The sequence below is a fragment of the Oncorhynchus keta genome, chromosome 13, assembly GCF_023373465.1.
Source record: "Oncorhynchus keta strain PuntledgeMale-10-30-2019 chromosome 13, Oket_V2, whole genome shotgun sequence".
Classification (NCBI taxonomy): domain Eukaryota; kingdom Metazoa; phylum Chordata; class Actinopteri; order Salmoniformes; family Salmonidae; genus Oncorhynchus; species Oncorhynchus keta.
Window position 1 is genome coordinate 15,442,570 of NC_068433.1, and position 24,915 is coordinate 15,467,484.

At 42.9% G+C, this 24,915-nt stretch overlaps 1 protein-coding gene across 1 annotated transcript; it reads right to left on the bottom strand.

Moving 5' to 3' along the window:
- Nucleotides 1-777: 777 nt before the first annotated feature.
- Nucleotides 778-23,266, bottom strand: LOC118391923 (CTD nuclear envelope phosphatase 1A). The gene is made up of 8 exons (XM_035783431.2): nucleotides 22,522-23,266; nucleotides 18,883-18,949; nucleotides 16,882-17,000; nucleotides 16,677-16,748; nucleotides 7,363-7,479; nucleotides 7,108-7,219; nucleotides 2,175-2,259; nucleotides 778-2,044 (listed from the first exon to the last, which is right to left on the bottom strand). The coding sequence occupies exons 1-8, from the start codon at nucleotides 22,624-22,626 to the stop codon at nucleotides 1,984-1,986; spliced, it is 738 nt and encodes a 245-aa protein (XP_035639324.1). The 5' UTR covers nucleotides 22,627-23,266; the 3' UTR covers nucleotides 778-1,983.
- Between the last annotated feature and the right edge of the window lie 1,649 nt (nucleotides 23,267-24,915).

Here is a 24,915-nt window from a genome sequence, read left to right on the forward strand (position 1 = left end):
ATTAATTTTGACAGCGCAGGAAGTTATTGTGGGGCTGTAATAATTCCTCGCAATGTTCCCATAGTTTGTATTCACACTTAAGCTTCAAGGTGGGTGTCATGTAGCAGTTTGCGTGGGCAGTTACACAAGTGAAGTCATTATATGCTTCAGTCATGTCAGCTGATGTAGCTGCTGCTATAAAATGGTAACGGTCACAATACCCGTAGTCTGATCGTAAGGTTTTTTTTTTTTTAGCAATTTCTTATATTTTGTACTTGTTTTTAATTAACTGAACTTAATACGCCCCTGCTGGTTCTGTTTTCTGCTAGCAGTTGATTAGCAAATGATCAGCTAGAGTTACGCACTGTTTTGTTAGGCCAGTCCCTGAATAGAAGGAAAGCATAGACCAGCAGTGTGTTTGCCCTCCAGCAGCCAGCCTGGATAGGATTAGACGTGCCTTGCTACTTCAACAGGTAGCCTTCAAGTCGAGCGGAGGCCAGGATGAAGGGGAACGAGAGCAAGCGATGCAGTTATTAATCTTACCACACGAGAGCAGTCAAGTGTCAGAAGACTTGTAATATTTGTGTAACTCATTGAGCAGAATTTCACGATTACTGATCTGGAATAAAACTGCAATACGAGCTATTTACAACATGTGTTCCTCTTTCCAGCGTAGGTAGTTATGTATATTCACACAAAAGGCATACTATTGTCAAGATACAAGCTAACACAAAAGTATAATCCAGACTTTACTTTCAAGTATTTTCCAGGGAGAGTGAATTAAAAAGGAGCACCAGGTAAAAGTGGTCGACACTGACAAGTGTTTTATTAGTAACACAGACCTGGGGACTGAACCAAAAAGAAGCAGTCATGACTGGAGCCTTGACAAGATTGAAATTGTTCAAATGGCATTGAAAAGACAGTTGGTGGACAATGGTACCAATACGGTCAAAGGGAGCAGGTAAAACATTCAGGTGGCTGCTCATTCTGCTTCAAATCAGCAGCAGAAAAATGAAGAGAAAAAAAATCCAGAAATTAAGTGCAAATCTCATAAATTGAAATGGTATCAGGCATAAGATTTTCAATAACGGAGATGTCCAGGTCATACGATACACATCACGGTAACTGAAAGATGAGACATTTAAGGAGTGAGGTTCCACCATCCAAATAAGTCTTTTTTTTAACCACTCTTTTCTTTCATAACTTCTTTAGTCCATCCTTCCATCTTGATGTATCCTACAAGCCTTTTTGGGGGAACACATCCAAGATAGACATGATCATGTCAGTCATTTGATAAAACAAATTAGACTGATTTATAATTCATCCAGAGATCTGTTATGTAGAACGTCTTAACTCAATCATCGGTATACCCTGACACAAATGACCTTGATTGATAGGGCCTATATTCCCCCAAAACCCCCCATTCAAAATGAATCATCATCTATTTTCTCCTGTCTAGTTGCTCTTGGCTGTCTTAAGTAAAGTCCAGTACCAAGTAGAGAGTGTGTAAAATTACAGGCCATTGTCTGTTGTTTTTGTTGTGCAGAGACCAGGGTAAGAAGCAAAAGGTGGAAACTTGTCTCGTTCGTTGCCTTGCTGTTCCTTCTCTTTTTGTAACGTCAAAAGTTTAGCAAGACGTACAAATGTGAGCATTCACCCAACTGAATGTACACAAACGCAGCCCCATGCGTACATACAGAGTCAGTATCAGGAACTGTAAGGCTGAGACTCCATTTTGTTAAAAAAAACATACAAATAAAGAAGCGAAAACAAGAAAAAGAAAAGCTGGCTTTCCCCCCAGTCGTTTCCTGGCCTTCCAGATCTCGCTCTGTTCATCCCATGTTTCATGTTATGCTGCGACTCCTCTCCTCTCCTCTGTCCCCTTCTGAGAGGGGTGAGGGGAGAGGTCCACTGCGTGGAAACGGAGGAGCGATGGGAGCCGACAAGGGGAAGGGGTTTAAAAAGAGGGCTAATCAGCCAAACCCTCCCTGCAGAATAAGCCAATCACCAGAGCCGGTGCTGGTGGAGGTTTCGACTGAGGACGGACCGGACGTCAGCGGTGAACCTAGGAGAGAAGACAGTTGTCAGGGTAATACATTTCTCATGCTACCAGGTAAATGGAAAAAAAAAAAAAAAAAAAACACTGCTACAGTGCAGGATGCTCATCCATCAGTCTGAATACCTGAAATACTCACCGAAGTGCATCTAGCATAGGCAGCAGGTTAAGGAGTGCTGTGTCACTTGGGTCACTGAACCAGGACTTGATAGGTATTGCATTGTCTAAAAGGCAAATACAGAGATTTGGAAACAAAGGAGAGTACTTCTGAGTGACAAAAGTAGGAGAGTTATGAAACATAATATTTGATAGGTAAAAAAATAATAAAAAATAAATAAAATAAAAATCAGGTGAGTAGGACAAAACTATCTGCGGTTAGAAAATCAACAAAACATTCCTTTTATTACTAAGGTGCGCAGTGTTGTCCCTTCATAGATGCCAACTTACCCTGATTCTCATAAGCCTGTCACAAGACTAATCACACTTTCTATAGGAAACATTTGAATTGGTGTGTGTGGTTTGTTTGCATAAAACGTGCAAGAGCTGCTTGGCAACCTTCCACCCACACCCAGCAAGCTGAATGCAACTGATTTCACAACCTTTTTAGTTTAAAAACAATTATCTAAGCTCACCTCCAAGGATATGACCTAGAATGATATACAAATGCACCACCGTTCAAAGGTCACTTTTGAAATGTCCTTGTTTTCCATGAAAACATACATGAAATGAGCTGCAAAATGAATAGAAAAGTCAATATGATGACAAGGTTATAAATAATGATTTTTAATTTCACTCCATGAAATACAGAATACCAGCTGACTACTTCTTCCCTAAATCATTATTGCATTGTTTGGGTCACTGTCCTGTTGTAGGAGGAAATTGGCTTCAATTAAGTGCCGTCCACAGGGTATGGCGTTGCAAAATGGAGTGACCCTGTACAAATCAACCACTTTACCAACACCAAGCACCCCCAGACGATCACATTGCCTCCACCATGCTTGACAGATGGAGTCAAGCACTCCTCCAGCACCTTCTAATTTTTTCTGAGTCTCACAAATGTTCTTCTTTGTGATCCAAACACCTTAAACTTAGATTCGTCTGTCCATAACTTTTTTTCCCCAATCTTCCACTGTCTGTGCTCTTTTGCCCATTTTAATATTTTATTGGCCAGTCTGAGATATGGCTTTTTCTCTGCCTAGAAGGCCAACATCCCGGAGTCGCTTCTTCACTGTTGACGTCGAGACTGGTGTTTTGCGGGTACTATTTAATGAAGTTGCCAGTTGAGGACTTGAGGTGTCTGTTTCTCAAACTAGACACTAATGTACTTGTCGTCTTGCTCAGTTGTGCACCGAAGTCTCCCACTCCTTTCTATTCTGGTTAGAGACAGCTGTTCTGTGAAGGGAGTGGTACACAGCGTTGTACGAGATCTTCAGTTTCTTGGCAATTTCTCGCATGGAATAGCCTGCATTTATCAGAACAAGAATAGACACGAGTTCCAGAAGCAAGTTGTTTGTTTCTGGCCATTTTGCGCCTGTAATCGAACCCACAAATGCTGATGCTCCAGATACTCAACTAGTCTAAAGAAGTTTTATTGATTCTTTAAAATCAGGACAACGGTTTTCAACTGTGCTAACATAACCCTTTTGCAATTTTCTAATGATCAATTAGTCTTAAAATGATAAACTTGGATTAGCTAACAACATGCCATTGGAACACAGGAGTGATGGTTGCTGATAATGGGCCTATGTAGATATTCCATAAAACATCTGCCATTTCCAGCTACAATAGTAAATTTACAACATTAACAATGTCTACACTGTACTTTGATTAATTTGCTGTTATATTAAAATGGACTTAAAGTGCTTTTCTTTCAAAAGGACATTTCTAAGTGACCCCAAACTTTTGAACAGTAGCATACAAATGCATAGAATACAGTATATGCCATTTAGCAGGCTCTTTTTAGGAATAACGCCGGAGGAGAAGGCCGCCGTTTTACGGTCTCCTATCCAAATTGTGCCTATTATGTGTTTTTTTGCACATAATGTTTCTGCAGCGGTATCTTACGGAAGAAAAGAGCCGGATGCCTCGTCCGGACCCGCAGAAGACTAGGAAAGCTGCCATTACTGTCAATATTACTCGCCAATGTGCAATCATTGGATAAACTAGACAAGGTACGATCACAAATATCCTACCAACGGGACATCAAAAACTGTAATATCCTATGCTTCACGGAATCGTGGTTGAATGACGACATGGATATTCAGCTAGCGGGATACACGCTGCACCGGCAGGATAGAACAGCACACTTCGGTAAGACGGGGGGCGGTCTGTGCATATTCGTAAACAACAGCTGGTGCACAAAATCTAAGGAAGTCTCTAGATTTTGCTCGCCTGAAGTAGAGTATATTGTGATAAACTGCAGGCCACTACTCTTGCCTAGAGAGTTCTCAGCTATACTTTTTGTGGCCGTTTATTTACCACCACAGACAGATGTTGGCACTAAGACCGCACTCAGTCAACTGTATAAGGAAATAAGCAAACAGGAAACCACTCACTCAGAGGCGGCGCTCCTAGTGGCCGGAGACTTTAATGCAAGGAAACTTAAATCAGTTCTACCAAATCTCTATCAACATGTTAAATGGGCAACCAGAGGGGGAAAAAAATCTAGATCACCTGTACTCCACACACAGAGACGCGTACAAAGCTCTCCCTCGCCCTCCATTTGGTAAATCCGACCACAACTTTATCCTCCTGATTCCTGCGTACAAGCAAAAATTAAAGCAGGACGCACCAATGACCCGGTCTATAAAAAAAGTGGTCAGATGAAGCAGATGCTAAACTACAGGACTGCTTTGCTAGCACAGACTGGAACATGTTCTGAGATTCTTCCAATGACATTGAGGAATACATCACATCAGTCACTGGCTTTATCAATAAGTGAATTGAGGACGTCGTCCCCAGTGACTGTACGTACATACCCAACCAGAAGCCATGGATTACAGGCAACATTCGCACTGAGCTAAAGGGTAGAGCTGCCGCTTTCAAGGTGCGGGAGTCTAACCCGAAGCTCACAAGAAATTCCGCTATGCTCTGCGACGAACCATCAAACAGGCAAAGCGTCAATACAGAGCTAAGACTGAATCATACTACAATGGCTCCAACGCTCGTCGGATGTGGCAGGGCTTGCAAACTATTAGACTACAAAGGGAAGCACAGCCGCGAGCTGCTCAGTGACACGAGCCTACCAGACGAGCTAAATCACTTCTATGCTCGCTTTGAGGCAAGCAACACTGAGGCATGCATGAGAGCGTCAGCTGTTCCGGACGACTGTGTGACCACGCTCTCCGTATCCGACGTGAGTAAGACCTTTAAACAGGTCAACATACACACGGCTGCGGGGCCAGACGGATTACCAGGACGTGTGCTCCGTGCATTTGCTGACCAACTGGCAGGTGTCTTCACTGACATTCTCAACATGTCCCTGAATGAGTCTGTAATACCAACATGCTTCAAGCAGACCACCATAGTCCCTGTACCCAAGGACACAAAGGCAACCTGCCTAAATGACTACAGACCCATAGCACTCACGTCCGTAGCCATGAAGTGCTTTGAAAGGCTGGTAATGGCTCACATCAACACCATTATCCCAGAAACCCTAGACCCACTCCAATTTTCATACTGCCCAAACAGATCCACAGATGATGCAATCTCTATTGCACTCCACACTGCCCTTTCCCACCTGGACAAAAGGAACACCTATGTGAGAATGCTGTTCATTGACTACAGCTCAGCGTTCAACCCCATAGTACCCTCAAAGCTCATCACCAAGCTAAGGAACCTGGGACTAAACACCTCCCTCTGCAACTGGATCCTGGACTTCCTGACAGGCTGCCCCCAGGTGGTGAGGGTAGGTAGCAACACATCTGCCACGCTGATCCTCAACACTGGAACTCCCCAGGGATGCATGCTCAGTCCCCTCCTGTACTCCCTGTTCACACGACTGCATGGTCAGGCATGACTCCAACACCATCATTAAGTTTGCTGACGACACAACAGTGGTAGGCCTGATCACAGACAACGATGAGACGGCCTATTAGGGAGGAGGTCAGAGACCTGGCCGGGTGGTGCCAGAATAACAACCTATCCCTCAACATAACCAAGACTAAGGAGATGATTGTGGACTACAGGAAAAGGAGCACCGAGCACGTCCCCATCCTCATCGACGGAGCTGTAGTGGAGCAGGTTAAGAGCTTCAAATTCCTTGGTGTCCACAACAACAAACTAGATTGGTCCAAACACACCAAGACAGTCGTGAAGAGGGCACGACAAAGCCTTTTCCCCCTCAGGAAACTTAAAAGATTTGGCATGGGTTCCGAGATTCTCAAAAGGTTCGACAGCTGCAACATCGAGAGCATCCTGACCGGTTGCATCATCTCAATAGTATTTACCCCCAAGCCATAGGACTCCTGAACAGGTAACCAAATGGTTATCCGGACTGCTACTCTCAGTTTATCTTATATGCATAGTCACTTTACTACACATTCATGTACATACTACCTAATTTGGCCTGACCAACCAGTGCTCCCGCACATTGGCTAACCGAGCTATCTGCATTGAGTCCCACCACCCGCCAATCCCTCTTTTTACGCTTCTGCTACTCTCTGTTCAACATATATGCATAGTCACTTTAACGATACCTACATGTACATACTACCTCAATAAGCTTGACTAACAGGTGTCTGTATATAGCCTTGCTACTCTTTTTTCAAATTTATTTTTACTATTGTTTTATTTCTTTACTTATCTACACACACACTAACACTTTTTTTCTCACCATTGGTTAGAGCCTGTAAGTAAGCATTTCACTGTAAGGTGAAACACCTGTTGTATTCGGCGCACGTGACAAATAAACTTGGATTTGATTTTATCCAAAAGAGACTTAGTCATGCATCCATACATTTTATCTATGGGTGGCCCTGGGAATCAAACACACAACCCTGGTGTTGCAAACACCATGCTCTACAAACTGAGCCATACAGGACAGCCATATGAGTGTGTGTGTGTCATCTCACCTGGATGGCTCCGGTAAGCTCCAGGCGAGTTGTCCAGGATGACGATACTAGACAGGTCGTCGTGTACTACTGACAGGTCTTTAATATAGCTTCCTAGATCCAACGTACAATGCTGCAGACACAGGGAAAATACACACAGGATGTAAGCAGATTGCAAATACACGATTGATCGATTCTATCTCCATAGAGAGTACATTAGGTCACTATGGATGGACATAAATCAGTTGTGTTCATATGAAAAGGGGAGAGTGATACCTGTCGGTAGTATCTGCGTTTTAGGATGTTCCGGTTGTTGTCCAGCTTGTCTGCCACTGCCGAGCCGTAAATCTCCATACTGGCTGTGAACACTACCAGCTCATACCACTGGCTGACCTGGAGATAGAGGTGACACACACATCCAGGGATGCATATAAGGCTAACGCTATCATTTACAGTCAAAGAACTGGCCAAGCAGAACAGAGGTAAACATAATTGACAATAACCACATTTCCATCCACAGTTATGCAAGTTAGTCATCTTCTATAACTAAAAAGTTTTTTTTTTATCATCACAACAGCTGTGATGGAAAAAGTAAGTTTTGATACAATTTTTAAATGCAGACAGATCATTTGTTCCTTCTACATGGTGGGATCTTTGTGTTGGTAAAATGAATTGTAGGAGAAATGGCGCTGGAAATGCCTTACTGTTCAAAAATGTATACACACACACACACCAAAGCCAACTACGACAAGGCTGCTTTCATAATCCATGACCTCATCAGGAGATTGGAGAACGTAGCACCAGAGGCACCCAAACAACTCATCTGCAATGATATTAAAACGGCTGTACCTTAAACAAAACCCTCCCAAATTATTAACAATATGTAATCTGCCACACTTGCAATCGAAAAACACGAGATCTCTGTTATAAGTACAAAGCATGGCTATAAAAGCATACAGCACCACTTGGGGACTCGGATCACAATTCCATTTTGCGTTCACCTAGCTACAAACAGAACATGTAATCTGAGGAACCTTGTATAGAAAGGTATGTGAAGGATTGGTCCGAAACAAATATGGACATGTTGAAAGGCTGCTTTGACTACCATTTGGAAGAAATTCTGTGACACGAACAAAAACATTAAAGGACTGAACTATTACTGACTACATAGCTACATTGTTGCATTAACTCTGTAATTCTAGTAAAGACCACTAAACATTTTTCCAAAATGCAAAACCCTGGATAACTAAAACAGTTAATTGACCAAAAGTGAAAAGCAATGTGTGCGAAGGACAACTGATGAAATCCATACAGAGAGACATTAAAATAGATAAAAAATAATACATTGGATTACAAACTCAAAATGGAAAACACGCTTGAAAATAACAAAGCAAGGGAGGCATGGAAATATCTTGAACAAATGACAACAACCTAGCCAATGAACCTAGATTTTAAACAACAGACAGGCTTCCTGTAAATGACTTAACCCTCCCGAATGACAGTCCCATAATCGTCGCTGAAAATTATGTCCTCTCTAAACTCAATCTTCGGAAAACAACAGGCTTTGATGGTCTAAGCGTGCAGATTATCAGGGAGTGTAAATGGCAAGTGACATACACAGAATCCTTTTTTTCTGGAAAACTGCAACCATTGTGCACATTCCTAAAATGAATAATCCTAAATCCCTGAATGACTGTCGTCTCATCTCCTTGACCTTGGTGATAATCAAATGCTTGGAGAGCATTGTCCTGGGACACATTCTCCAGCACACGGAGAGCCTACTGGACCCATTCCAGTTTGCATGTAAACCAGGCCAGAGATAAGGATGCACTGCTCTTCCTTCTCCATAAAATCTACATGCACCCAGATAAATGCCAGAACTGTCGATTTTTCATCTGCCTTCTACTTATTACACATTGATATACTGGTTAAAAAAAACAAATAAAAAAAATGTGCCCCTCTAATCAACTGGATCCGGTATTTTCACCAGTTGTGTCATAACAGTGAGGTTCAATGTGAATACATCGGACCCACTAACCACCAATATCTGGGTACCCAAGGGCAGTGTCCTTTCACCGGTTCTGTTTACCCTCTACACCAGCGATGGGCAAATGGTGGCCTGTATGATGCCCCCCCCTTTTTAGGGATGCAGACAATATATATATATTTTTTTAATTCTCAGACCCACGAGCCACTGTGCCCCCCCGACCGTTTTTTTGTGGCCCAAATTCCCCACCCCTGCTCTATACCAATGATTGCACCCAAATAACATCAGAATGTGCAACAGTAAAGTACGCAGAAGATACAGCAATCGTTGGTCTAATTAAGGGGTCAGAGGATGACTACAGGACAGAAATAGCACATTCCACCCAATAGTGCAAGGAAAACATTCTTAATGTGAAAACCCCCCCAAGGAAATTACTTTAGAACTATAAAAGATGACTGCGGGCCCATCCACATCGACTCAGAACAAATAGTATCAGTTGAGCAATACAAATATCTTTGAACTATAATTGACTCAAAACTCTCCTAGAATGCCAACACACAGATATACAAAAATGGAAAATGACTATTTCATGAGGAGAATAAGGGTGTTCGTAAATGTACTTGAGTGCGCTCAGGCCGTTTGTAAATTCAGAGTGTTTCGCTCTCGGACCATTCAGAGCGCATACTGGACGCTCTGGCCGAGGAGATCTGTGTTCTGACCTCACACTCAGAACCCAAGCTAACTGGCTAAAGTTAGCTAGCTACTTCCAGACACAATTAATAGAACCCCTCAACTGACCATTTTACTCACCCTAGCAGAGCTGGTTAGGCTGTATTCATGTTATCTAGAGCGTTGGCGACTAACTGCCAATGACAACAATATGTTTTTTTTTGTGCCAACGTTCACTGACTCCGGTCATATTCATATTACGTGTTCGTAAATTCATCAGTTATTCTGCACTCTGCCATACTTGGGTTTGGATGAACTACGTCATTTCCGGTCACAACTTGCAGGCTTGTTTTCGAATTGCTGTGCGTTTGTTGCCAACCTATTTTGCTACCTGACAACTTTACGGGTTTCACTTTTTAATTACCGTTCATATATTTATTTATTTTTTCCTCAACTTTTTCACTCCGGACGCTTTATCTGGACACGATTCGTCAGGACCTCCAACAGCCGAAGCTAAGTAGTAACATTAACATGATGCCTTCTAATTGCAGTTTTGCTCGCCTTACGGCGAGGATAGCTGTACTGCAAGCCCAGCTTCAGACGCAATCGTTAGGCAAGGGTAATTTCAGTGTAGGAAAGGATGAAACAGCGTCTGTGCCACCAGTAAGTACAGATAGTAGTATAAATCCCCTGGCACAGTCCCCGCAGCCGGACAACTTTCTCGGTTTCTGGAAGGAAATGCTGTAGGGAACGCTCAACCGGTGTCGCTCAATCAGCCGACAGAAACTTTCAACCGGTTTTCCCCATTAAGCAGCGGGTCGGTGTCAGAGGCCGAGTCTTCTCTGGTCTCTACTCCTCCCGTTACGCCGAAGCTTCCCACCATTAGCTCTGACAAATTGAAAACTCTAGTCATTGGCGACTCCATTACCCGCAGTATTAGACTTAAAGCGAATCATCCAGCGATCATACACTGTTTACTCGGGGGCAGGGCTACCGACGTTAAGGCTAATCTGAAGATGGTGCTGGCTAAAGCTAAAACTGGCGAGTGTAGAGAGTATAGAGATATTGTTATCCACGTCGGCACCAACGATGTTAGGATGAAACAGTCAGAGATCACCAAGCGCAACATAGCTTCTGCGTGCATATCAGCTAGAAAGATGTGTCGGCATCGAGTAATTGTCTCTGGCCCCTCCCAGTTAGGGGAGTGATGAGCTCTACAGCAGAGTCTCACAACTCAATCGCTGGTTGAAAACTGTTTTCTGCCCCTCCCAAAAGATAGAATTTGTAGATAATTGGCCCTCTTTCTGGGACTCACCCACAAACAGGACCAAGCCTGACCTGCTGAGGAGTGACGGACTCCATCCTAGCTGGAGGGGTGCTCTCATCTTATCTGCCAACATAGACAGGGCTCTAACTCCTCTAGCTCCACAATGAAATAGGGTGCAGGCCAGGCAGCAGGCTATTAGCCAGCCTGCCAGCATAGTGGAGTCTGCCACTAGCATAGTCAGTGTAGTCAGCTCAGCTATCTCCATTGAGATCGTGTCTGTGCCTCGACCTAGGTTGGGCAAAACTAAACATGGCGGTGTTCGCCTTAGCAATCTCACTAGGATAAAGACCACCTCCATTCCTGTCATTACTGAAAGAGATCATGATACCTCACATCTCAAAATAGGGCTACTTAATGTTAGATCCCTTTACTTCAAAGGCAATTATAGTCAATGAACTAATCACTGATCATAATCTTGATGTGATTGGCCTGACTGAAACATGGCTTAAGCCTGATGAATTTACTGTGTTAAATGAGGCCTCACCTCCTGGCTACACTAGTGACCATATCCCCGTGCATCCCGCAAAGGCGGAGGTGTTGCTAACATTTACGATAGCAAATTTCAATTTACAAAAAAAATGACGTTTTCGTCTTTTGAGCTTCTAGTCATGAAATCTATGCAGCCTACTCAATCACTTTTATAGCTACTGTTTACAGGCCTCCTGGGCCATATACAGCGTTTCTCACTGAGTTCCCTGAATTCCTATCAGACCTTGTAGTCATTGCAGATAATATTCTAATCTTTGGTGACTTTAATATTCACATGGAAAAGTCCACAGACCCACTCCAAAAGGCTTTTGGAGCCATCATCGACTCAGTGGGTTTTGTCCAACATGTCTCTGGACCCACTCACTGTCACAGTCATACGCTGACCTAGTTTTGTCCCATGGAATAAATGTTGTGGATCTTAATGTTTTTCCTCATAATCCTGGACTATCGGACCACCATTTTATTACGTTTGCAATTGCAACAAATAATCTGCTCAGACCCCAACCAAGGAACATCAAAAGTCGTGCTATAAATTCACAGACAACACAAAGATTCCTTGATGCCCTTCCAGACTCCCTCTGCCTACCCAAGGACGCCAGAGGACAAAAATCCGTTAACCACCTAACTGAGGATCTCAATTTAACCTTGCGCAATACCCTAGATGCAGTTGCACCCCTAAAAACTAAAAAAATGTCTCATAAGAAACTAGCTCCTGGTACACAGAAAATACCCGAGCTCTGAAGCAAGCTTCCAGAAAATTGGAACGGAAATGGCGCCACACCAAACTGGAAGTCTTCCGACTAGCTTGGAAGGACGGTACCCTGCAGTACCGAAGAGCCCTTACTGCTGCTCGATCGTCCTATTTTTCTAACTTAATTGAGGAAAATAAGAACAATCCGAAATTCCTTTTTGATACTGTGGCAAAGCTAACTAAAAAGCAGCATTCCCCAAGAGAGGATGACTTTCACTTTAGCAGTGATAAATTCATGAACTTCTTTGAGGAAAAGATTATGATTATTAGAAAGCAAATTACGGACTCCTCTTTAAACCTGCGTATTCCTCCAAACCTCAGTTGTCCTGAGTCTGCACAACTCTGCCAGGACCTAGGATCAAGAGAGACGCTCAAGTGTTTTAGTGCTATATCTCTTGACACAATGATGAAAATAATCATGGCCTCTAAACCTTCAAGCTGCATACTGGACCCTATTCCAACTAAACTACTGAAAGAGCTGCTTCCTGTGCTTGGCCCTCCTATGTTGAACATAATAAACGGCTCTATCCACTGGATGTGTACCAAACTCACTAAAAGTGGCAGTAATAAAGCCTCTCTTGAAAAAGCCAAACCTTGACCCAGAAAATATAAAAAAACTATCGGCCTATATCGAATCTTCCATTCCTCTCAAAGATTTTAGAGAAGGCTGTTGCGCAGCAACTCACTGCCTTCCTGAAGACAAACAATGTATACGAAATGCTTCAGTCTGGTTTTAGACCCCATCATAGCACTGAGACGGCACTTGTGAAGGTGGTAAATGACATTTTAATGGCATCGGACCGAGGCTCTGCATCTGTCCTCGTGCTCCTAGACCTTAGTGCTGCTTTTGATACCATCGATCACCACATTCTTTGGAGAGATTGGAAACCCAAATTGGTCTACACGGACATGTTCTGGCCTGGTTTAGGTCTTATCTGTCGGAAAGATATCAGTTTGTCTCTGTGAATGGTTTGTCCTCTGACAAATCAACTGTACATTTCGGTGTTCCTCAAGGTTCTGTTTTAGGACCACTATTGTTTTCACTATATATTTTACCTCTTGGGGATGTTATTCGAAAACATAATGTAAACTTTCACTGCTATGCGGATGACACACAGCTGTACATTTCAATGAAACATGGTGAAGCCCCAAAATTGCCCTCGCTAGAAGCATGTGTTTCAGACATAAGGAAGTGGATGGCTGCAAACTTTCTACTATTAAACTCGGACAAAACAGAGATGCTTGTTCTAGGTCCCAAGAAACAAAGAGATCTTCTGTTGAATCTGACAATTAATCTTAATGGTTGTACAGTCGCCTCAAATAAAACTGTGAAGGACCTCGGCGTTACTCTGACCCTGATCTCTTTTTTGAAGAACATATCAAGACCATTTCGAGGACAGCTTTTTTCCATCTACGTAACATTGCAAAAATCAGAAACTTTCTGTCCAAAAATGATGCAGAAAAATTAATCCATGCTTTTGTCACTTCTAGGTTAGACTACTGCAATGCTCTATTTTCCGGCTACCCGGATAAAGCACTAAATAAACTTCAGTTAGTGCTAAATACGGCTGCTAGAATCCTGACTAGAACCAAAAATTTGATCATATTACTCCAGTGCTAGCCTCTCTACACTGGCTTCCTGTCAAAGCAAGGGCTGATTTCAAGGTTTTACTGCTAACCTACAAAGCATTACATGGGCTTGCTCCTACCTACCTCTCTGATTTGGTCCTGCCGTACATACCTACACGTACGCTACGGTCACAAGACGCAGGCCTCCTAATTGTCCCTAGAATTTCTAAGCAAACAGCTGGAGGCAGGGCTTTCTCCTATAGAGCTCCATTTTTATGGAACGGTCTGCCTACCCATGTCAGAGACGCAAACTCGGTCTCAACCTTTAAGTCTTTACTGAAGACTCATCTCTTCAGTGGGTCATATGATTGAGTGTAGTCTGGCCCAGGAGTGGGAAGGTGAACGGAAAGGCTCTGGAGCAACGAACCGCCCTTGCTGTCTCTGCCTGGCCGGTTCCCTCTTTCCACTGGGATTCTCTGCCTCTAACCCTGTTACGGGGGCTGAGTCACTGGCTTGCTGGGGCTCTCTCGTGCCGTCCCTGGGGGTGCGTCACCTGGGTGGGTTGATTCACTGTTGTGGTCGGCCTGTCTGCTGCCCCCCCTTGGGTTGTACCGTGGCGGAGATCTTTGTGGGCTATACTCGGCCTTGTCTCAGGATGGTGAGTTGGTGGTTGAAGATATCCTCTAGTGGTGTGGGGGCTGTGCTTTGGCAAAGTGGGTGGGGTTATATCCTTCCTGTTTGGCCCTGTCCGGGGGTGTCCTCGGATGGGGCCACAGTGTCTCCTGACCCCTCCTGTCTCAGCCTCCAGTATTTATGCTGCAGTAGTTTATGTGTCGGGGGGCTAGGGTCAGTTTGTTATATCTGGAGTACTTCTCCTGTCCTATTCGGTGTCCTGTGTGAATCTAAGTGTGCGTTCTCTAATTCTCTCCTTCTCTCTTTCTTTCTCTCTCGGAGGACCTGAGCCCTAGGACCATGCCCCAGGACTACCTGACATGATGACTCCTTGCTGTCCCCAGTCCACCTGGCCATGCTGCTGCTCCAGTTTCAACTGGCCTGGGCCCTAGGACCATGTCCCAGGACTACCTGACATGAGGACTCCTTGCTGTCCCCAGTCCACCTGGCCATGCTCCTGCTCCAGTTTCAACTGTTCTGCCTTACTATTATTCAACCATGCTGGTCATTTATGAACATTTGAACATCTTGGCCACGTTCTGTTATAATCTCCACCCGCACAGCCAAAAGAGGACTGGCCACCCCACATATGCTCTCTCTAATTCTCTCTTTCTTTCTCTCTCTCGGAGGACCTGAGCCCTAGGACAGTGCCCCAGGACTACCTGACATGATGGCTCCTTGCTGTCCCCATTCCACCTGACTGCTGCTGCTCCAGTTTCAACTGTTCTGCCTTATTATTATTCGACCATGCTGGTCATTTATGAACATTTGAACATCTTGGTCATGTTCTGTTATAATCTCTACCCGGCACAGCCAGAAGAGGACTGGCCACCCCACATAGCCCGGTTCCTCTCTAGGTTTCTTCCTAGGTTTTGGCCTTTCTAGGGAGTTTTTCCTAGCCACCGTGCTTTTACACCTGCATTGTTTGCTGTTTGGGGTTTTAGGGCTGGGTTTCTGTACAGCACTTTGAGATATCAGCTGATGTACTATATAAATAAATTTGATTTGATTTGATTTGATACAAATGAGTGTTCTGAAATCGGAGTTGATAGCCAAGGTGAATTTACAAACGCACCCTAAATAAATTAGGTCAAAAGAATAACAACCATATTCTACACATCCTTTGCTCAGACATCACTCTCAGTTTCAAAGCCTGGTATATCACAAATAAAAACCCACTACACAAAATAGTAGTAAAGCTGTAAATTAAATTCATCTCAAGAAAATGAAAGCTCTGTTCTGGGAGTGGTGAGGGCAAGACGCCACCAACCTGACACACCCACTCAACCAGGAGTACCAGCTCCTACCATCAGGCCGCTGACACGGAGTCCATCCTTACAAAACCAACAGAGCCCAGAAATAATTCATTCCCACCAGTATAAATCAACTGAATAAATAACTGCTCGATGTCCCTCCCCTGGAGAATTGACTAACTGAATTACGAACTGTATCCACATGTGTTGTCGTATCCACATTTATGCACCAATTGGTGATGCTGTGCTGATTGTTGAGACATTTCCAGTAAGGGACACACAAATAATTAGTATTACTATAAAACTATCATATCAAGTCACGCGATGACATGTTGTGTGGTCCTCCCACTACGACTCTGGAAACCATGCAGTTTATTAAGCTATATATAAAATAAATTAAGATAAACTTCACAGGGCGGTGAAAGTGCATGGTGATTTTGATGCTCCTTTTAAATAAATATTGAGGGTCTGATTCAGGTGACATGGTGATCGATGTATGACTGATTTAGCCATAACCTCATCACTAGTCTACCCTCACTGTATCTGCCAGCTGTTGGCAACGTGTCAACACCAGAGTAGGCACATTTGCTATTTAATGCAACAGTTTGTGACAAAACTATCACTCATGTTGAAAATGTGATGTAAACACATTGAACATTAAGTTCAGGTACCGAATATATATATATATATTTTTTTATCAGCTACAAGTCAATTTGGTGGAAACACCACTGGTGGGAAAACGTGCATAATTTCTTTGAGGATTTTAGACTCTTCACATGAAAATCAGTCGCCAATTGGATGGGAACATAGCTACTGACGAACAAAATAGAACTCATAGTTGACGAAGGACAAAAACTGCTAACTTTTACTCACCACTTCTAAAAAGAAGTCGACGTGCGGCCTTTTATGTACAAAGAATCTGACAGGGTGCTTGTCAATGACTACCTGCAAGAGAGAGGAAACAGACTAGGAGTAATATCATCTTGGATCAGATGGGTGTACGCGCAGCATGCTTGCCTCTGGACCAGAGGGACCAGGTTTGGCTACCCCCCCCAATTCTCTACACGCATGCGTTTACCTTGAGGATGAAGTCTGGTGGTGTGCCGGGTCTCACTGTGGGTCTGAGGACCCCGTCGTGGTGAGAGTGGATCAGCGTCTCATCTAGATCCAGCACCAGAATCTTCCTCTTTACTGCATCTGAATACCAAACACACACCTGCTTATTACCTGTTCAATAATATATACCTCACCAACTTAGCCTTGTGGTTAGATTGTCCTCCCTGAGATTGGGGGTTCGCTCCCTGGTCGAATCATACCAAAGACAAAAAAAAAAATAGGACCCCGATGCCACTCTGCTTGGCACTCAGCATAAAGAAGATTGGGGGGCAAGTCCCTGTGAGAGACTAGTGTCCTGTCCAGGGGGCGTACTGTACATCAAGCTGCCTGGCACTACGGAAACAGGAGAGAGGCTTGTGTGCACTATGGGCCGCTCTAGCTTGAACATGGCTTACTTAATACACACACCATGCTAGGTCTAATCTATAAGACCATAAAATAACATAACAGTAATAGCGATGATTTTACCATCTTACACAAGTGACAAAATGGTTTGTTTGCGCCAATGCGCTCACATATTTGTTTTGTGAACACACGCTTCAACAGAAGGTATCTGATATATGTGATAAGTTCAGTGGTGTATTGGGAGGCTATATATGCAGGTATAGGTATATATATTTCTTTTTTCAGTGGGCATTGCATATACACACACACACACATTACTTAATCCCCACTGATGTGTATCACAATAGTATAATGCAAGTATATACGCCATATCAATTATATAGAGCAAAAGAGAAATCATGCACAAAGTACCCTACACAATCGCAAAGCACGTGAAATATATCCACATGCCCGCAGCACACATCTAGTTTCAGCAGAATATCAGGCAGCAAGAGCATGTAGCTCTCAACTGGTTCTCATTGAGCAGCTCACAGAATTTAACGACATCGGTAGCCGGAAGGCTAGGAAAGACGTTTCAATCTATTATATCTACCAGTAAATGCTAATGTAGGTAACAATGGGTATGCAAACCAGTTATTCAATAAGTTTGGTCCTAAATCTTATTTGAATCTTTGCGATGTGTAATTCGGTCATCATGGCAGTTCAAATTTAAATTCAAAAGGATTTCCCAAAAAACCTTCCCAATTAAATGTTGACTGCAAAGTAGGTCTTTGTATCAATCGGGAGGGCATATGTTTTGCAAACTCTGGCATCACCTGTAGCCTAAATTGTAGGGCTAGCTACATTGTACAGAAACACCGCTAGCAAAACAGTCTCTTGCTTGGTGAGCAATTAAATAAATGAAAGGGCAACTACACCCTCCCAAAATTATATTTGAAATGTTTTTCCCTGGACCTAAAAAAATGGTCTCTGGATGAGAGTTAAGCATTGTTGTGAACTTAGAACATCCAATTGTATAAACTATGGGAAAGCAGAGCTTGTCAACGGCTTTTCCCCCCCGGCAGCCCCACTTCGGATTTTTCTTTAGCTAAATTTGAGTATACCCACTTCTCCAGACACCACAGGATAAGACAGTTGAGCAGGGCTGTCCTACGGAAAAGCCATTTGAAAAGACTGGGGTGCGTTCATACTCTTCAGCTTAAGAACTGAAATTAACAATGGATTTACAGGACCACGAACCCACATTTGTGAAAGCACAGTCCCCCGTTTTCCTTTATTGAGACAAGCTCTTAAAACAGTAGTATTTGGACCTCCTAGTGCCCAGAGAGCCCCCGTGTTTCATGCACATACAGTAGGTTGTCTTTGAATATGTATACCATTAGATGCCCATCACTTTGTTGTACTAGCTTCCTTGTACAGATTGTACCAGTTGATTTTTCATTTTTGTTTATGTGTGTGTTCTGTATTTGTGATAATATTTTCTCACTTTGCTTGTTTGTCTATATTTTTTTTATACAAAAATAACTGAAAAAGTTACAGCTCTTTCTTTGCAGATCGGTTTACAGGCATTACTGAACAATGACTTAACTAAATTTAGACAAGTGGACTATATACTCACTGAGTCTGTTTCTGGAGATAGGGGACAGGGGTAAAGTGTCATACCGCACTGTCTGGTACTGGATAACCTGAAAGAAAGACAGACCGAAAGAGATTAAACATAGTAAACTCAGCCAATGACAGAGTCCATCTGTGAGCATAAAATTCAAGAATTGAAAACAGAACAGAAGACAACGTTTGGTTACTGTGGTGTTGGCCATGTTACAGGACTAAAAATGTCAAAACAATCCAAGCTACAGATAACTATTACAAGAGGATGTAACGCATCAAACCCCACTTTACAGTAAAAGCCCTCGTCATTCCATTGTCTGCTTCCTATGCTGCTATCCTCGTGTGCATTTGAAAAGTTGTGGTTACACCTGCTGCATTTACTTGTCAGCACTATGTAGTATTGTGGATGCCTACTGGGAATTTGCTTACACCCGTCAGTGCAGATGAGACACCTGTTGGAAAGGATGTGATGAGAAGGAGCAATATCAGATTATTCACACCCATTTTCTTCACTCCATTCATTCATGGTTCCCTCCTTGCTTCTTTGACAGTGTTCAGACTCAGTGGCCCCAGGGCCCTGTTTTCCATAAGGGCTATATTTAGCTCCCCCAGCTGTCCACGGCTGTCACTAGAATAGGGGACCAAGTGGAAAAGGGAGACCCGCAGGGTGACTGACTGGGGCCGGAAAAAAACTTGTTCTGTCCGAAACCATTCGACAGCACTTCCCTGCCAGGCCCGTTTCATGCCCTGTGGGGCTTGGCACGGCTGAACAGGCCTAGGGATAGCCTGTTCATGAGCAGCTGGTGGAAGCCATGGGGGGAACCCACAGCCCCACTTTCTGTACCCCCTGGGGTGTTGTCTGTATGCCACCCGCTTAACCCAGGAAACACTCTCCAGCCCTCCAACCTGGAGCAAAAACCTACGGAAGGGTATCTCTCCAGGAACAGGGTCGGAGAGCCCTGGTCTAGACCTACATGGCTACAGCATACCAGGCTCTCTATTGTATGAATGTGCAACCTGCTTCAGCCAGACACCTAGGCCCGTCGTCACCTTGGTCATTGGGAGTGGGAAAACCACGTTGTACCTGTAATATCATACTCCAGAGAATTAACATTAAACCACTCGTTCAGGGGAGTAACAGGTTGCTGCATTGTGGAATAAATTATTTCCCACTATGTGTTACATGATGTGTTACATCAACCCCACACATCATAGAGTATCTCTATCCAAACACTGCGTCTGCAACCCACCGACTAGGCCCTTAGGCTTTCTGGTCAGTGACAATGTATCACTGTTAGGTAATACAGTACAAGCCGCAAACACTGGAGCTTGACTAAACCGTGTGTGTGTGAGAGAGAGAGAACAGTAGCAGGGTAGTCTTTGTGGCTCAGTAATCCTTCACCCTTTGGCCCTAATGTGGACTACCCTGTTAACCCAGAAGCTAAAAAACTGGAACTAATATTACACCATACTTAGACGTAACACCTCCCCCTCCCTCGCTGCAAAACTAAGTCGGAAACTAAATAATTTGATACCACGGCATTGAGTTTACAGCCTAGAGACAGTATATAATAAACAAACAATATGCATCACCCGACCCAACTGTGCATTACTTGAACAGGTGGAGCCTTGAACACCTCAAAAATGTCAAGTTCATATTAGGAGCATCAGTGAACCTGTAGGTGACCAGAGTCTTCTGGGTCAAGTCCATATATCAAAGACTTCTGTCGAACAAGATCCTTTCTTTGTCACCTTAACACTCACATCACACTACAGTAGTGGGCTACAAAAGTTAACCCACAAACATATGAGCAGCTGCATTCAATTAACAAATGTCAGAATCAGATGGGTTAGTGTGAGTCCATAGCATAGGTTCTGTCTGTGTTTATATCAATGGTTCCTACAGCCCCACCGGAAGCACATTTCCAGCAAATTCTATTCTGACTATGGCTCTGATAAGGCTTGTGCTCTTGGTGAGATGATTGGTTCTAATTTTAGGTTGATTGTGCTTTGGGTTTTTGACAGGGTTATGACAGCTGTAACCAAGACATTTGAATATGCGAGTTGCGTGTCTGTCTCAGACTCACACATCCAATGACGCATGATATAAATATAAAACGCAACATGTTGGTCCCATGTTTCATGAGCTGAAATCAAAGATCCCAGAAATGTTTCACATGCACAAAAAGCTTCTCTAAAATGTTGTGCACAAATTTGTTTACATCCCTGTTAGTGTACATTTCTCCTTTGCCAAGACAATCCATCCAACTGACAGGTGTGGCATATCAAGAAGCTGATTAAACAGCATGATCATTACACAGGCACACCTTGTGCTGGGGACAATAAAAGGCCACTAAAATGTGCAGTTTTGTCACACAACGCCACAGATGTCTCAAGTTTTAAGGGAGCATGCTGACTGCAGGAATGTCCACCAGAGCTGTTGCCAGAGAATATAAGGTTAATTTCTCTACCATAAGCAGCCTCCGACATTGTTTTAGAGAATTTGGCAGTACGTCCAACTGGCCTCACAACCGCAGACAACATGTAACCACGCCAGCCCAGGACCTCCACATCCAGCTTCTTCACCTGCGGGATCGTCTGAGAACAACCACCCAAACAGCTGATGAAACGGTGGGCTTGTAAAGCCTAGGAAATTTTGCACAAACTGTCAGAAATCATCTCAGGGAAGCTCATCTGTATGCTCGTCATCCTCACCAGGGTCTTGATCTGAATGCAGTTTGGGGTTGTAATCGACTTCAGTGGGCAAATGCTCACCTTGGATGGCCACTAGTTGGAGAAGTGTGCACTTAACGGACTAATCCCAGTTTCAACTGTACCGGTCAGATGGCAGACAGCGTGTGTGGTGCTGTGTGGGCGAGCGGTTTGCTATACCGTCAATGTTATGAACAGAGTGCCCCATGGTGGCAGTGGGGTTATGGTATGGGCAGGCACAAGCTATGTACCACGAATACAACTGCATTTTATCAATTTATTGTAATTTCAATGCATAGAGATACCGTGACCAGATTGAGGCCCATTGTCAAGCCATTCATCCTTTGCCATCACCTCATGTTTCAGCATAATGCCAAGCCCCATGCTTGTACATAATTCCTGGAAGTTAAAAATGTCCCAGTTCTTCCATAGCCTGCATACTCAAAATGCCACTCATTGAGCATATTTGGGAAGCTCTGGATCGAGTTGTAAGACAGTGTTCCAGCACCGGCCAATATCCAGTAACTTCGCACAACCATTGAAGAGGAGTGGGACAACATTCCACAATCAACAGCCTATGCAAAGGAGATGTCATGATGCATATGGTGGTCACACCAGAAACGGACTAGTTTTCTGATCCACTCCCCTAACTTTTTTAAAAGGTATTTGACCAAGACTCAAATGTATTCCCAGTCGTGAAATCCATAGATTATGGCCTAATGCATTTGTTTAAATTGACTGATTTCCGTATGAACAGTAATTTTTTTAATTGTTTCATGTTGGGTTTATTTTTGTTCAGTGTATAAATCATTGGACACTCTCCAGACATAGCAAAAATAACGTGAGAATCGAGGAGTGAGTTGGTTTAACAACTTCACAATAATAAGGTCAAATATGTTTTATACCTAACCCTTGTTCTATCTGTGGTCATGCTTACCGTGCGTAGGTGCTTCCTGAGAATGTACAAGAAGAAGCCCCATATTCTGGACGTTACACCTAGGAAAGTGCGGATGCCAAGTAGACACTGTCGGGTCTTCAGCATGTCGGCGACCACACGGGGACCCACACAGGAACAAGATATTGAAGGGACTTACAAGCCAGCCCTCCCAACAAAGTTGACCAATTTGGTTCGGCCTAGGCTTCGAAGAGTCGAATCGGTATACTTTGGTTCTCCAAAACGAACCAAATGCGTCCAAATCAACCAAACGTGTGAGAGCCTCTGCACAACTCTCATCTATTGGAATGCATTGGCATTGTGTATCAGAATAATTGTGTTGTAAAAACAATAGATAAAATAGAAGTAGCTAGTTACTCTAGCACGATGACTGCTATCCAATGCCAATCTGGCTAGCTCCGGTCAGAATATACCACGCAGCTCGTCTCGCTGACAAGCTAGTAGCTAGCTCGCTCGGTAGGCTGACCACCACCTTGATTGAACCCTTGACTAAAATAACTAAAAACTTTCTGCCATTGCAATTTGAAAGCAGTAATTCGTGCGCGTATTTGCTCCGTGGTATCTGAAAAAAATAATGATGGAAAACAAACAAACGTCAACATGAAAACTGCTTGCAGTCTATAGCAAATCCGGAATCGAACTGCGAGCCGCCTTGCCGTCACTTCCGCGGGGAGAAAAGTATTCTCAAACCGATTCGAAACTGACGGTTGCGCGCAGCACGTCCCCGTGGAAAGCAGACAAACAAAAAGTGAACGAGCAGTACATTTTTAAGTAATTAAAATCAGGTTCCAGTAGCTATACATACAGTAGAGCAATAATCAAGTGTAAGATTTGGTATTGAATATTGTAAAATGTGAAATATGCGCACTTAAAGATGCAGTGACTAGTAGAATATGTGAAATTGCTGTCAAAGATGTAGTAACCTACTTAGGTGTCAAAATTGCACGAAATACTAATGAAATAAAAGAAATTAATGTACATCGCTTAATTGAATATATATATATATAAAAAATAAAAATGATCACAGTTGACGAGAGATTTTTCTCTTCAGGTTAGAGTTCTGTTGTCAAAGGCAGAGGGTTTATCTCGAGCTTTTTATATTTTTACATCTTAATTAAGAGATTCGTAAATCTATGTGTACCACTCTCGACCAATTAATATTCAATAATATTGGGAAAAATAAGCCAGACAAGATCAGGAAGGATGTCCAACAAGATATGTGACGGTGGTCTTAATGTTCTAGATTTTACGCTGTTTAACCAGACTACAAAAGTGAACTGGGTTAAAAGGTATCTCAAAAACCTTAGTCTTTTGCATATAATACCACATTTTATTTTCCAGAATATTGTGGGGCTTCATTTTTTACTCCAATGCCCTAATGCTGTGGGTAAACTTTCTGTTAAATTAGTCAAATTTCATAAACAACCTGTAATGTGTTGGTCATTGTTATACAAGCACAACTTCTCTCCACACAAATGTTTTATTTACAACAATAGTGATATTAAATATAGAAATAAAATAAAAAATTCACAATTGGTTTTCCAATAACATCTTCGTGTTTAATCAGCTTATGAATTACAAAGGTAATCTTTATACTTACAATGAATGTTTAGCCAAATCTAACTTTGTTATGTTGTATAAGGAATATGACATTTTAATGAAAGCTATTCCCAATTGAATCGTTACTTAACTGATAGATCGATCAAGCTTTTCATTACATGCACTAAATTACAGTGATAGTGTATAAATTAATGGCATCAATATATTAAATAAGAAATGTAACGACGATTTAGTTCGAGAAATTATTAACAGCAAGTTTACCGCTGCTGCAAATTTTTGGTGGGCATCTTCATTTGATATGAAATGGCAGTGTGGGAGAACTAATCCACACACATTTTTGCTAAATTATCAAGTCAGAGAAGTCTCTTACATGATCTTTCACCGATGTTAACCTTGTAATAGTATTTCTAAATATGTAATTAATGTAGCTTTTGTGAATTGGAAAATTTCATTCTAGAGCATTTGTATAGTGATTGTTTACATAGTGAAATGTTTTGTACAAGTATGGAAATATAAAGCCCTTACAGGCTGTGTAAGGGCTATTTGACCAAGAAGGAGAGTGATGGTGCTGCATCAGATGACCTGGCCTACACAATTACCTGACCTCAACCCAATTGAGATGGTTTGGGATGAGTTGGACTGCAGAGTGAAGGAAAAGCAACCAACGAGTGCTCAGCATATACTCCTTCAAGGCTGTTGGAAAAGCATTGCAGGTGAAGCTGATTGTGAGAATGCCAAGAGTGCAAAGCTGTCATCAAGGCAAAGGGTGGCTGCTATGAAGAATCTAAAATCTAAAATATATTTTGATTTGTTAAA